This window comes from Sesamum indicum, linkage group LG3 (assembly GCF_026168435.1).
Source record: "Sesamum indicum cultivar Baizhima isolate 11 linkage group LG3, ASM2616843v1, whole genome shotgun sequence".
Classification (NCBI taxonomy): domain Eukaryota; kingdom Viridiplantae; phylum Streptophyta; class Magnoliopsida; order Lamiales; family Pedaliaceae; genus Sesamum; species Sesamum indicum.
The window spans coordinates 18,494,723-18,509,504 of NC_142659.1; the positions used below are offsets into that span (position 1 = coordinate 18,494,723).

The 14,782-nt window shown below is 34.1% G+C and overlaps 1 protein-coding gene across 2 annotated transcripts; it reads left to right on the forward strand.

Annotated features, from left to right (window-relative positions):
- Nucleotides 1–2,094: 2,094 nt before the first annotated feature.
- Nucleotides 2,095–9,937, forward strand: LOC105158022 (zinc finger CCCH domain-containing protein 67). 2 transcript variants are annotated; one of them, XM_011074623.3, is made up of 7 exons: nt 2,095–3,160; nt 4,228–4,293; nt 4,657–4,776; nt 5,207–5,482; nt 8,882–9,160; nt 9,491–9,548; nt 9,630–9,937. In XM_011074623.3, the coding sequence occupies exons 1-7, from the start codon at nt 2,420–2,422 to the stop codon at nt 9,677–9,679; spliced, it is 1,590 nt and encodes a 529-aa protein (XP_011072925.1). In that variant the 5' UTR covers nt 2,095–2,419; the 3' UTR covers nt 9,680–9,937. The 2 variants fall into 2 exon arrangements, with proteins under 2 accessions (XP_011072925.1, XP_011072924.1); XM_011074622.3 differs by having other exon boundaries at nt 2,099–3,160; nt 9,491–9,937.
- Nucleotides 9,938–14,782: the final 4,845 nt, after the last annotated feature.

Sequence of the window (14,782 nt, forward strand, 5' to 3'; positions counted from 1 at the left end):
TTGTACACCAAAGGAAATGTGGTTGAATTATTTTAATATTATAATTTTTTTTTACAAAAATATAATTAAAATAAATGGTATAGTAAAAAAATGGTGGGTTGTGGACATGTCCACGACTTCACCAATTTTTCAATACGCTTTTGTCGATTTGTTCACTTTAAACTCTAAAATAGAAAACCTTTAAAAGAAGATTCACAACCACACAAAGGAGAGAGACCTCTGATCTCCTTACTAGAGGAAATCAAACTCGATTTGTGGAACACTATGAATTAGGGAGTGTTTGCGCAGATTTTTAGAAGCGCTTTTTAGCTTTTAGGTTCAGAAAAGCACTTTTGAGATTTTGGAAAGCCAGTCTGCTTCCAAAAGTGCTAAAAATAAATATTTTTAAGCCAACTATATTTTTCAGGATAAGGTTATAATTGTGCATGAATTACTGAACAACTATATTACATAGTGAAAATATTATTAAATTAAATATTTAATATTTTAATAATATAATGAAAAATATTTATAGAATTAAATATGAGATATACTAATTGTAATAAAATTTATTATTTTTTGCCAAAGAATTATTATTATCAAATGACAAGTGTAAATTTCAAAAGAACATAGTATCGTTTTAGTACATATGGACAAAATGATTTTTACCTAATTAAGTTTATTTAAGAAGTGAGTTTTTTACAAATACTATTCAATTTAGCTTTTATCTGTTTTTTACTTTTTTTACAAACACTATCTATTTTTTATTCTGCTATAATTTTCAACTTTCTCTACTAAAACCACTTCTCTAGAAGTAGAAGTTTCGCAAACACTCCCTTAATGTATTCTCTTTTACCAAACTCGATTTGTGAAACACTATGAACACTATCGGGGAGAGAGAGGGCGGCCGAGAGTGAGTAGAGTGAGGGAGAGTTTATGGTGCTTTTGTATAGCTTGAATGGGAGAGTGAAAATGTGTCCAAGTATAATCCACTCAATCCCCTTAATCAAGCTCCCGTATGATCAAATCATACCATATGGAAGGGCCACTATTTGTGGCCAATGGAAGGTGCAATTCGGTCACCTCTTATTCCTAATTAGAGAGGAGTCCAACTCCTCCCTTCCTAACTTGCAACTCAACTCCTAACTCATTGGCCCTAATTTAGCGAATCGGGTTACGTTTTAAATAAATTAAAATAAGTCCAAAGGTCCAATGAATTTTGATTAAATCCAATTTAAAAAAAATCCAACTAAATTAGGGCTGTTGTCATTTAATCCAATTATAGATATAAGCTCAAATGCTCATAATTAATGAATTCAATTTACTATTCAAGATAAGCCCAATTGAATTGATTCAATTAATTTAATCTTGGGCCTTTCATCCATCGGATTATCCAATAGTAAATAATCCAATTATTTACTTCTATCGAAATTAATTTCAAATTAGTTCCTCTATCTCCCTGGTGATCTGTGTGTGACTATTCAAGATCACCCTCAACTAGACTTGGGCTACTATTCAAAAAAAAAAAAGAAAAAAACCCTACTTTTTGTTAAAGTTCTTGAAGCGACAAATCCTAAATTTCATTCGTGCCCACAACCATCTCCATGAATGCAACAACACTTTAATCAGAAGCCCCAACTCACCAACACTAAAACGAAGAGCATTAGAGTGGACAGCATGTATGTATATATGAATGATGGGCACTAAATCTTCCAACCAACTAAAACATATAAAAGGCAAGAAAACTAGAACACGCCCACAACGAATTACTCCACCTACTTATGAATTACTCACAAGTCGAGAAGAAAATACCTGAAATCTACTTATCTATAACATAGACCACTTAATGGACCCAAATCTCCTGTTCCCCAACACCCCAACTTAACACACAAGCCCAACAATCTTTAAACACAACAAATATGGCAGACTCTTACATGAATTGGGCAAACCAAATTATAATACAACCCTTTTAATTTATCAAACTTTCTGGAATATGATTGAAGACCCAATCTTATTGAAGTGATTACACAATTCTTGATTATATAGAAAGCAAGAATCATAGAAATAGTAGAGCATGCATGTTACCCTCCTATTTCAATATTTGATATGGTATTATAAATGCCAACCATTAGGCCTTGGAGTTTCAACTTTCAACCTAATTCATAGTTTTAACCCTTTGCCCATTTTTATAATTCATTAGAATTGAAGGCGATGTAGGTCAGATGAGCATTTAGCAATCAAGAGTGAGAAATTACTCTCTCTCTCTCTCTCTGTGTGTGTGTGTCTCACACGCCGAAACTCGGAAGCTCTCTCTCAGTAAATAACCATTTCACACACACCCTCAATCATTTTGTAAGCCTTTAAAACCACCCAGGTATATTGTAGTGGTCAGAAGAATTAAGGGTGGGTTTATTTGGATTTGAAATGTGCTGGGAGCAAAATGGCTGAATCACCAGTGTCATCATCAACCTCTGATAAACCCCCAATTGAGAAACAAGGATTGGGGCTTTTGATCTCTCATACGCCGCCATCTGATCCCATAACCAGCGATCAGGATATCAAGTTCCAGCCTTCTTCTTGCTCATCACAAAATGCCTCTGACGCAGGGAATGCTTCACCGACCGAGGGTGCGGCTGATGGGGTGCTGAAGGAAATTGGCACCGCATTTCAGGAGGAGGAGTTGGGGAACTCTATTCAAAGAGAGCTACTTCAGCTTACCGTTGTGCAGGCTGAAATCGAGGCAGTGTGTGAGAAATTAGAGGCCATTCATGTTACCGAGGCACGGAGCGATGTGGAAGTAGTTAAAAAGGATATTGATGAAGAAAAGGATGGAAAAGATGCAGAGCCTGTTGACAAAGAGAATGAGGGCGGGGAGGACAGGAATGATGCGAGAATGACAAAAAGCGATCATATTGATGAAGACAAGGATGACAAAGATGCAGAGAGCGTTGAAGAAGAAAACCAGAATGAGGAGGGCGATGACGAGGATGAGGGGAATGTAGATGGGCAGTCGGGGCAGGCTGTGACGATGCTGGGGAGACATAATAATAGCAATCACCGAAGGAGGACTAACTATCCAATGCGACCTGATGCGGAGGATTGCGCATATTATATGAAATTTGGGTCTTGTAAATTTGGATTGAATTGCAAATTTAATCACCCACCTAGGAGAAAAAATCAGGTATGTCTGCATACTTAGGTGGTTGTGTGTATAATGTGTATTTTGTGCATAAGGACATGAAAATTTATAGATCTGAAATTGGTTTGTTAATGTTTTAATAGCCTGTTGCGCATGTATTTTGGTCATTTCGCTGATCTGAAGTAGCTAGCGAGTATTTCTGCATAGAGGCATGGAACTTTATAGATTTGAAGTTGGTCTCTCAATGTTTCGTCTGATTTTGTTCATTGGACTGATCCGAAGTTGCTGTTAATGGTTTAGGGAATTGCTTATGCTGTATTGATATTGTTTGGTCAGTTGAAGTTTTATGGTTGGCTTAAAGATGCGAGCTTTAATGAACGAAAAGCACATTTAATGATTGAATTATAAAGAAAATAAGGGAACACTTGGATTGTATCTGAAGACATTGATAATCTAGATTACAATCGTGCTGTGTGTATACGATCTGTTTCGTCATTCGTGGAAGTCATTTGATTGATGAGGACTTAATTTTCTTTACAACGGGATAGGTTTTTCCCATCCAGGAAATCGTATCTTTGTCTCTCAATATTTCACTGCCCATTTTTGCCAGTAAAAATATTCCCTTTTGCTAATGAAAGATGTCATAACCAGGAGATATTTTGATCAGATTGTTGCTTTTAATTGGTGTTACTCCGTATACAAGTTACAATTAATGGTTGGATGCTTGGAGGAGTTTGTGATGGCTGATGGTTTGGTAGTTCAAAGTATAGTGCACATATTTTGGATTCATCAATCGTTTGATGCATAATGCATTTTACTTTTTCTTTTATTAATGTTTTTTTTTCTTCCATCCCTAAAATATGGTTAATGGTACATGGTTATTACTTGTTTATCAAGGAGTCCACAGTGTGCAAGTTGCCATATGTTACCAACATCACATTTTAGAAGTAGGTTTTTGTTACTAGAAAAGGTGATTTTGTCTCATTGGTTATAAGGTTTCATGCCAATTTTATCAATTCTATTATATCTTGTTACTTTGTATCCTAGACTTACTTTGGGTTTATCACCTGTACAAGCTCTTTCCTCCCGATATGAATTTTATTTTGCAGGGTGTTAAAGAGAAAGCGATGAACAGGGAAGAGAACTTTGAAAAGACAGGGCAGACTGAATGCAAGGTGATTACTTTGTTCTTTTTTTCATCATCAGCTTATATGCTTTATGATTAGGGGTTGTCTTAAGTCCTCATAGCTGATAATTTGTTACTATGTACCAGAATTTTGAAATTTATTTGCTACAAATTTGCTCCTCAATATCTTCTAGGTATATGAGTGTAAGATATGCTGTGATAATTCGGAGCTTCTCTTTTGCTCTTCACACTTCCCTCTCTGTGTGTATTGCTTCCTCAGACATATCAATGTGTTCTATCCTTGATATTTGTTTTCCTTCATCTTTTTAGTTTGCTAATATGTGCATTTGAGCTTAACCATTGTACTGTTTGCTGTTTATCTGATGTAGCAGTTTACTTGAGTTTTTTGCAGTATTACTTGACATCAGGGGGATGCAGATATGGAAAGGATTGTAACTACTCTCATGGTTCAGACAAAAGCTCCACATCTCATATTCCGGAATATAACTTTTTAGGACTGCCAATTCGACCGGTATAACCTCTCTCTATAATTTGAGTTTTTGTTTTATATATTCTGATTTGGGCTGATTCAATTCAATTTTGTAAAAGATGTTCTCCATTCAAATCAAACTAAAAAAATGAGTTTTGATTGACCAAAACATCTCGAGGTCATGGATTGTTGCACACTTTTAAGGGGGAATCTAATTTATTTTATCTATGCATATTCAGTTTCATGCAACTAGACACATTATATGGAAATCCAACTCTTCAAATAGCTGTATATTGCTGTTCATTTTGACTTTCTCTTTTTTCTATCTGATATTTTACGAAAATATAAAATATTGGAGAACTTTTGGACAAAACCAAGCGTAGCTTTGAGTAGTTCTCATAATCCAAAAATTGTTTTATTGTTTTTCAGTCTGTTAATGTTGCCAACCCACTAAAGGTGATATTCATCACAGGGAGAAAAAGAGTGCCCCTACTACATGCGCACCGGTTCTTGCAAGTACGGGGCCAACTGCAGGTTTCATCATCCCGAACCTAAAACAGTGGCTGGAGGTGGCTCCCCTTCTGGATATGGCAATGATAGATCTCTTCCATCACAAGTTGTTTCCTCGTCATCCCTCTCTCCGTGGTCTGCTTCAGGGGCATTTACCAGTACTTCTCCATTTGTACCAGTAATTTATCCTCCAACCCAGGGTGCCCCTAGACCAAATCCAGAGTGGAATGGGTATCAGGTAATAACTCATAGGAGTGTCGCACACTACCTTGTGTTTTCAATATTATACTTGTTTTATTGTCCTTTAAGGTTATACAGTTGCAGTCATTGAAACATGTTTTCTCAAACTTATGTGTTTGTGTCCTGAAAAAGATTCCAAGATAGTCATGATTACATTCTTTTGGTGGGTAGAGGGTCTGTAATCTAACTGTCGTTCGCCCTCTCTCGCTATTTTTATCCTACTCTGTGGGATGGCAGGGGTTGGGGGATTAGGAGATTTTGTTTGATTGAATTCTAAAGGGCAGCATCGTTCTAAGATAGTTAAAATATATAGAAAGGAAGATTGTCAATACCTTCTTGACGCCTTGTGTAGAGCATTTCAACTAGCCTCCCACTATCTAGGTGGGACAGATTTTGATCTGATTCCCCAGTGCTACGTGATAATACGAGCAATGGTTTGGGGATACTATCTACTTCTCTTTTGATTTTCGGGTGTTTCTTTTTTTGTCATTTCTTTTTCTTCTCCTGGAGGGGAGAGGAAGGACTGGACATAAAATCGCGCTGGGATTCCGGAGATTCTTCTTGAAATAATTTTCTTAGATTTTTGTCTGTATAAAACTTGCTGAAGTGGTTCACGGTGTGACCTGCATCCCCTTCCTGATGACGTGCGTCCCATACTAATCTAATTTCTTTATCGAGTGACAAAGCTAATAAATTTTGTAATTGAGTAGATCTAAGTTTCACACTAGTGATTACTTAAGTAAATTTCCGCTCTTCTGAATATTTTAATCTTACTCGTGGTCCTTATTCTTTTCCATCCTTTGTGTGCATGTATTTTTGTGCTTGCCTATGCATGTATATGTTTATATTGTTTTTCAACCATTTTTCTATTGTTATTTCCTGCAATTTCGTCTAAAATGTGAGACCCGTTAATAAGCAAGTTTTAAGTGGCATAAGAATTTGTATTAGCTAGGATTTTTTAGTTACATCATCTCAGTTAAAGTGACTTCTTTCAGTTCTGCTTTGGTCAAGTGAGGCTTTTTCCATGTAAAGGTCATCTGGTTAAGTTACAAATTTACAAACCTCAATGTCCATTTCAGAATTGTTTACTATGTAACAGTTTGGAATCCTGCTGTGATTAATTTTGCAACTTCTAACATCGTTACAAGTGCTTGATGCATGCACCCTGAAGAGTTATGTCAAATTTTAGATATGTAAAGAGAGAAGAAGAAAATAAGGATTATGTGGTTCGACCATTTGGCCTACGTTCACAAGATATTTCCCAAATGACTTGATCATTTATTCTCTCTTATATCATTGCTACTACAATATCGGCTTATGTATATATGTAGGTTGTAGTAGACATGTGAGAGGTACAATATGGAAGAGATCTTCCTAATCAATTTAAATAAATAAACTAATCTGCTATCTAAATTAATGCTTTAGATCGAGCCCATTCTGATTTGGTTTTGATTCTTAGCAAGTTACATGGCCTGGAACTTCCTGACCACAACACTTATTTTGGAATATAGTTTTGATGAATGCTTTAGGAATATTTGAAAACATGTGTTATAACTGCAAGTCTTGTCAATAAATGCTGATACTTATTTAACTCTATCATGGACAGCATATGGCACGAAATGATAGTGAATGTATAAAATCGAGATTTCATCAGATGAATTGCATGTTTAGTTTAAAGTGACCTCTTTTGTTATTCGTATCTAGAGGAGTGTTCATGATGGATATTGGGCTAGTTTATGTGGTTCGACCATTTGGCCTACGTTCACAAGATATTTCCCAAATGACTTGATCATTTTTATTCTCTCTTATATCATTATTACTACAATTTCATCTTATCCTTATTATATATGTAGGTTGTAATAGACATGTGAGAGGTACAATATGGGAGAGATCTTCCTAATCAATTTAATTAAATAAACTAATCTGCTATGTAAATTAATGCTTTAGATCGAGCCCATTCTGATTTGGTTTTGATTCTTAGCAGGTTACGTAGCCTGGAACTTCCTGACCACAACACTTATTTTGGAATATAGTTTTGATGAATGCTTTTGGAATATTTGAAAACATGTGTTATAACTGCAAGTCTTGTCAATAAATGCTGATACTTATTTAACCCTTCACGGACAGCATATGGCACGAAATGATAGTGAATGTATAAAATCGAGATTTGATCAGAAGAATTGCATGTTTAGTTTAAAGTGATCTCTTTTGTTATTCGTATCTAGAGGAGTGTTCATGATGAATATCGAGGTAGTTTTGCTTACCTTTTGGCCAGTCCCACATTTGTTGTTTTGAATTTATCTTGCCCAATTGATTCACTCATCACTAAAAACTGTACTTTGTGGCTTTCTAGCCGCGGGACTTTTGCGGTTTTTATAATGAACCGTAGGATAACAAAATTTTATATGCATCTATAATATTGCGAAATGATGATCTTTTTCATAAACTTTGAGTTAGTTTGTTAGACTTGACATGTAAAATAGAATATAGGTAGTAATGACATTTTTAAGTAATATCAGATTTATAACATACATAAATTTAATATGTAATGGAGATAAAATATAAGAAAACAGTTTCTTTGGCATATTACCATAAACTATAATTGATCTAAGGGTGTTGCTTCTGTAATGATGTTTTTCTATCATATGTCTAATGTTAAGGTTAATGAAATGTATTTCTTAAGCATATAAAAGAATAAGAATTGATCACAAATAAACATCTGGTCTCAAAAAATAACTAATCAGTCAACTAAAAGATAGGCAATATAAACTTGAGATGAACCGCGGATGGTGTAAAGAAAGACTAGTTTCTGTTTTTCAAAGAAAATAATGTTGTGTTCTTATTAATATAATTTTAGTTTTGTATCATAGCTTGATGTGTTATAACATACAAGCCACCTCTTGAGGTTCAGTGTGCTGTTTGAAACTACTTAAACCATGTCCGACTGTGATTTGTAGTTAAACTTGAGACCAACTCATTATTTTGCTGTCTCAGCAACTGTAATGAAGCTTGGGTTTGCTTGGTTGGTTTGGCTGGTTCTGCAGTACGGTTAAACACCCCTGAGTTTCTCTCTCTTGTGCACTCCACATTCTCTCCAGCATATACTATCTTCTGTTACATCAATGAACCATACTTGGATAAGTGGTGGTCTGTAATAAGGGGAGAAAAATTGAAAATTCTCTCTCTGTATGCATTCTCGTCATGCATTGGTAGGTGAAACGGAAGATGAGACACCTTGTATTACAGAAGATTAAAACTGCCTCAGCTTTACTTGAGGCATGGTTCGGTGACTAAGAATTGTTCTTTTTCCTCAAAATTCACGAGACATTAGATAAAATTAAATGCCTCTTCTCCTGTGCTTAATCAGTTTTCTCATCTGTTTGTTCTACTTATGTAGGGCACAGCCTACCCGACATCAGAGAGGAGCCTGCCTACACCTCCAGCATTTGCCATGAACAATCTACCAACTGAGATTAACTTCCCATCGCAACACCAACATGATATGGCGGTCCAAGAGCATCCCGAACGTCCTGGTGAACCAGAATGCACCTTCTTTTTAAAAACTGGAGATTGCAAATTCAAGTCTAATTGCAAATTTCACCACCCAAAGAACCGTAACCCCAAGCCTAAGGCAAACACTTTCGCTCTCAATGACAAAGGCCTGCCACTTAGACCTGTAAGTTTGCGTCCACGGAACTGTTTATGATTCCTTTTGCTTTTAAGATGTTGCTCAACTTTCCTTTCTTAAATTAACCCATCTACATCCAGTTGAAATGTTCTATTTTAGTATGTACACATGCAGCTCTCTGAATCTTTTATAATCTAATTTCACTTTGAAATATTTTCTTTTTTGTATACATTTTTCACATTTCTTCTACTATAATCAATCTTCAAGACAGAATCATCTATGGTTACATGACGCTCTCAAACATTCTTTACCTGGCATAAAATTCTCGACCTTGATAATTCTCATGTGAGTTTCTCTTAATCCCTCGTGATAATGCAGGATCAGCCCATATGCACGCATTATCACCGTTATGGCATTTGCAAGTTTGGTCCTGCATGTAAGTACGATCATCCCTCAAAGTTTGCAGTCTTGCCCCTTCCTTTTGATAAGCCACCACTTGGCAACTTGAAAATTGTAGACGAGGCTGAAAAGTCGGGGCATGGAAATGAAACTGAATCCTCAATATAGCAGCAGCCTAGGATTAGCATGAAACTCTAGCTTTTTGGTTGAAGTCATCAGGATTTGAACTTGTAAGTTTTGCAAGACTTTCTTGGTACCTGAACAGATGCTTTTCGGACACTTCAGACTTAACTGCTTTATCTTAGTTCCTTGTAGCTGAAAGCGCAAAGCAGAATAGGTATAAGTTATCCTTACAAATTTGTAGTCCTCTTTGAGGTGAACAATGCGAATTCTAATTTTAAACCCAAATCATTATTATTGATTGCATCATGAATAAAAATATACAACTTATAGTATAGCAATTTTAATAGTTAAAATAGAATGAAAAATATTATTTTATTTTCACTATGCATTCTTCTACACAGTTTTGCTTTATATTTTGTTATTGTTACTTAAGGTAATTATGCACACATCTCACTATTCATGCTTTTATTTACTCCTCTTGATTTCATGTTTTTACAATAATTGGATAAGTCCAAATGCTTTATTATATTTAATCAATAATTACCTTTTTTTTTTTTGAAGATCAATTAAAAATACTATTACATCTCGAGTTCATGAAAAATAGTGAAAAAGTAGAACAAAGAAATTGATCTTCTAAAAATTTGTTAAACATTTTCCTAAGTTTTTGCCCTATTTTTGTGTAAATGGAAGAGTTGAGTTTGGTTTCAGCTCATTTTGTCAATAATTTCTTGAATTCAAAAACTTGAAGTCCTTTTGCTACATATGTAAATATTCAACAAATAAACAATATATATATAGACCGAAGATAGTATTTAGAGATAATTATTTAAAATTATAATTTAAGCTTTTTTTGCATAATTTATTCGTATTTCTTCAATACTTGATAGAATCTTTAACCTTGATAAATAAAGATGTATAAATATCCATCTATTATTGAGAAATCACTACAAAAAAATGTGGGATTTGTGACGGTGAGTTTGTAACGGTCATAAGGCCGTTCAAATATGAACGGTTTTTGGTATAACATTTTAATGGATAAGTTACGCTAACGTTATGTTGGAGATAACATTAATTTCATGAAGTTATAATGGCCAAAACCGTTTAAACAGCCGTAACAATGTGGACAGATTACAAAAAGCCATTACAACATAAAGGCAGTTACAATTAGTAATGGTTTTTGTGATTGTTTTTTAAATTAGCGACGTCCAACATTTCTTATAATGTCAGCCATTACAAACAATGTACGAAAGCCTGGTACAAAATTTTGAAATAAGAAGACCGTTACAAAACTCGATAATTATTTTCGGCCATTACTATTTTCATATAGTTTTTGGCACGGCTAATAAAAAAAAAATGTAATGCGGTTACAATAGCCTTGTAAAAAATCGCAAGAAATGCTATGTTGGTTTGTTACAAAAACCATGGGAATATGGATGGTTGTTTTTGCACACGTGTATTACAAAAGTTGTTCCAAGTGCAGACATTATAATGGCTACACTTTTTAACTGTTATATTTCAACGGCTATATTTTTCGTTCCAAGACTGTTACAATTGCCGGTACAAGATAGCTTATATATATGTATGTTGCAAGTTGTTTTTATTACATTTATTTATTGTAGAATTGCTTATAACACACATACTCTCAACAACTCTCAGATTTTTTTGTATATACACTTGATCAGGTAGATTGATTTCCGTCAACTGCTAATCTCTTGAGTTGGTTGATTAGGTAACAACGACTAATTTTAGCCTTTTGTATTAATTAAATTAAATATGATTTACTTATTTTAGTTTTATGATTTTTTTATCTTATATGTTATCTATTCTTAATTAGTGTAATGTAATATTTATAAATTTATAGGTCGAATTATATAATTATATATATACGTGTAAATATGCGATATATATCATTATGTTACGACAACTGAGGAGATGAATGCATGATAAGAACCTCCCGAGGAGGACAAGTCTTATACCGGAGTTTGAGGATGTGGTTAAGACTTTCATAGAATGGGTCAAGTGTCAGCGTGGACATATGGATGGAGACAAAATTAGGTGCCCTTGTCGAAAGTATAAAAACACAAAGTTCATAACACCCGACAATAAATATCACTTGTGTATACGAGGGTTTATGCCAGAATATTATAATTGGACTTCGCATGACGAGGATAGGGTGCAGGAGTACTTTGATGTTGCGACTGCCCCTCCAGTGCTGAAGGAGCAAACCCCAGCTGCTTATGAGGAGGGTAATTATTCACACTAGGATGATGAATAACAGATGGATTGGGCGTAAAGGATGGTTTTTGGTGCAGCCAAGCCGAGTTATTTTTTTTCTTCTCATGATGGTACGGGGTCCTGTCTTATTGATGCATGTCCTAATTCATATTATTATGACAGTGGGGCAGATCGTTTTTACGATGTAGTGCATGCTGGCGACCAGCCATTGGAATGGTTGCACCCAATCTCAATTGGTATTTGTTGTTAAGTTAGTGAATATCAAGACGGACGACTGTATTTTTGAGCGATCATATGATCGAATATCGCAGTGGACTAGCAAAATATTGCCCCTCGGTCACACCCTACTGAAAGATTATTACAGTACAAAGAAGTTGATAAAGGATTTGGATTTACTCATTGAGAAGATTGATGCGTGTAAGAATGACTGCATGTTGTACTGGAAGGACGATATCAATTTGGAATAATGCAAGTTTTGTGAAGACATTAGGTACCAGCTGACGCGGGAGTGAGACCATTGTGAGGACGACATTTTTCTTACAATGGTGATCCATGGCCCTTCTAATTCGAAGCATCTGATCGATGTGTATTTGGAACCTTTGATCGAAGAGCTGTTGCAGTTGTGGCATGTGGGTGTTCGAAAGTACGACAATGCCATGAACAAGGCATATATTTTACGGGCGGCATTGATGTGGACTGTGAATGACCTACCTGCCTGTGGGATGGCGTTTGGGTGAGGTACTGCCAGTATTATGGGTTGTCCAGTTGTATGGATGACACACGGGTATTCTATCTGTAGCATGGTAGGAATGCGTGCTACTTTGACTGCCACAAAAAGTTTCTCCTTGAGAACCATCCCCACCGAAGGAAAAAAAACGCCTTCACAAAGAACAGTTTGGAATATAAGGTTGCACGTTTGAGGCAAACAGGACAGTAGATCAGTGATTGGGTTGCAAACATCAGTCCTGCAGTTAAACAATTGTTGACACTCCCTTCCGGCTATCGTAGCGACCACAAGTGGACAAAGAAACACAGCTTTTGTAATTTTTAAAAACATTTTTGTTATTATTATAATTTTTATAATTTTTTTCACGTTTTCTGTAACTTTATAAAATTTTAATACATTTTTATAATTTTAAAAAATTCAAATAATTTTTTTTAATTTTAAAAATATTTAAAAGTTTTTTGTAATTTTAAAATTTTTTATCATTTTCTATAATTTTTAATATTTTTCATAATTCTTTTTAAATTTTTGTAAATTTCGTTTTTAAAAAATATGTAAAAAGAATTATGTTATGTAATTTCTGCAATTATAAATTTCTGTAATGTTTGAAATTTTTTCAATTATTAAAAAAATAGGCTTTAATGTAATTTTAGAAAAAAATGGAACCTTGATGCAATTTTTAGGAAAAACTTGGACTTGCATCCAATTTTTAGAAAAAAATTGGACCTGAATGTAACATTTAGGAAAATTGTGCATTTTAGGAAAAAATAAACCTTGTAATTTTAGGAAAACCATTTTTTCAATTATTAAAAAAATAGGCTTTAATGTAATTTTAGAAAAAAATTGAACCTTGATGCAATTTTTAGGAAAAACTTGGACTTGAATCCAATTTTTAGAAAAAAATTGGACCTGAATGTAACATTTAGGAAAATTGTGCATTTTAGGAAAAAATAAACCTTGTAATTTTAGGAAAACCTTGGATCTTAATGCAATTTTTAGAAAAATATTAAACCTGAATGCAATTTTTAGGAAAATTTGGAACTGAATGCAATTTTTAGGAAAATTATGTATTTTAGGAGAACATGGACCTTAATGTAATTTTAGAAAAAAATTGGACCTTAATGTAATTTTAGAAAAAAATTGGACCTTAATGCAAGTTTTAGAAAAAAATTGGACCGTAATAAAATTTTTAGGAAAATTATGCATATTAGAAATTTAAAATTATGCAATTTTAGATAACCATGGAATTTAATGAAATTTTTAGGAACTTTCATTAAAATTTAAAATTTTTGGACTTTAAAATCTATATTTTTAGGAATATTTTTGTGACTTTAAAATTTAATACAAATTTCAGGTAATTTTGGACAATCGATGATTATTTTAATATTTTTTTTATAAATTTTAGATCTATGACTATCGATGCTCCGCCTCCTTTAGGATGAGGTCGCGTTTAGGGTCGTGGTCGTGCACGCGGTTGTGGCTCTCCCAATTCTCCTCCCGTTGTTGGTGTGTATGCACCCAGCACTCCCACCACGGGTAGCGAGGCTTGAGAAATGGATACAGAGGGTGGATCCCACTTAGGCCGATCCTCCAGTGCCCGAAGCTCCAACTGATATCTTGGTACCTGACGGCTATGATGACGAACCCACGTTCGAAGGGGGTGTTGATTTAGATTTAGGTTAGGATCTTTATTTGTATAAATATAATCTTTAAATAATATTTTATTTTTGTAATTAAATTACTTTAATTTTCTTGTTATATTATATGTTTTTTTGTATGATATTGCACATTTAAGAAATTAAAACTACCTAGATATAACAAAAAATCAATAATATATTTTTATAAAAATAAATATTAAAATAAATTAAATACAATTAAATATTATAAAAAAATTTGTCATTACTTTTGTAACGACTTTTGGAATAAGAGTTGCTGTCGCAGAATCATGAAGCCATTACAAAGACAACTGTAAAAGATAGTATTAATTTTGAAAAAAACCATCCAAGAAGTTTTACTAAAGCATAAAAAATAGTAACAAATGAAGACGCAAAACTAAAATCAACATACACAAATGGAGCTACAAAGAGCTGTCGCAAAGAGAAGTACAGAACTCATTACAATAATCATTACAACATAATGTAAAGCAGTTACAAAAAATATTCCAACAACAGATCCAACATCCAAGCACA

What these genes read in the sequence shown, in the direction of transcription:
- LOC105158022 (XM_011074622.3), top strand. Translation starts at nt 2,420, where the DNA reads ATGGCTGAATCACCAGTGTCATCATCAACCTCTGATAAACCCCCAATT. An exon ending in CACCTAGGAGAAAAAATCAG is followed by an intron (nt 3,161 to 4,227) that starts GTATGTCTGCAT and finishes TTTATTTTGCAG; the next exon opens with GGTGTTAAAGAGAAAGCGAT. An exon ending in CAGGGCAGACTGAATGCAAG is followed by an intron (nt 4,294 to 4,656) that starts GTGATTACTTTG and finishes AGTTTTTTGCAG; the next exon opens with TATTACTTGACATCAGGGGG.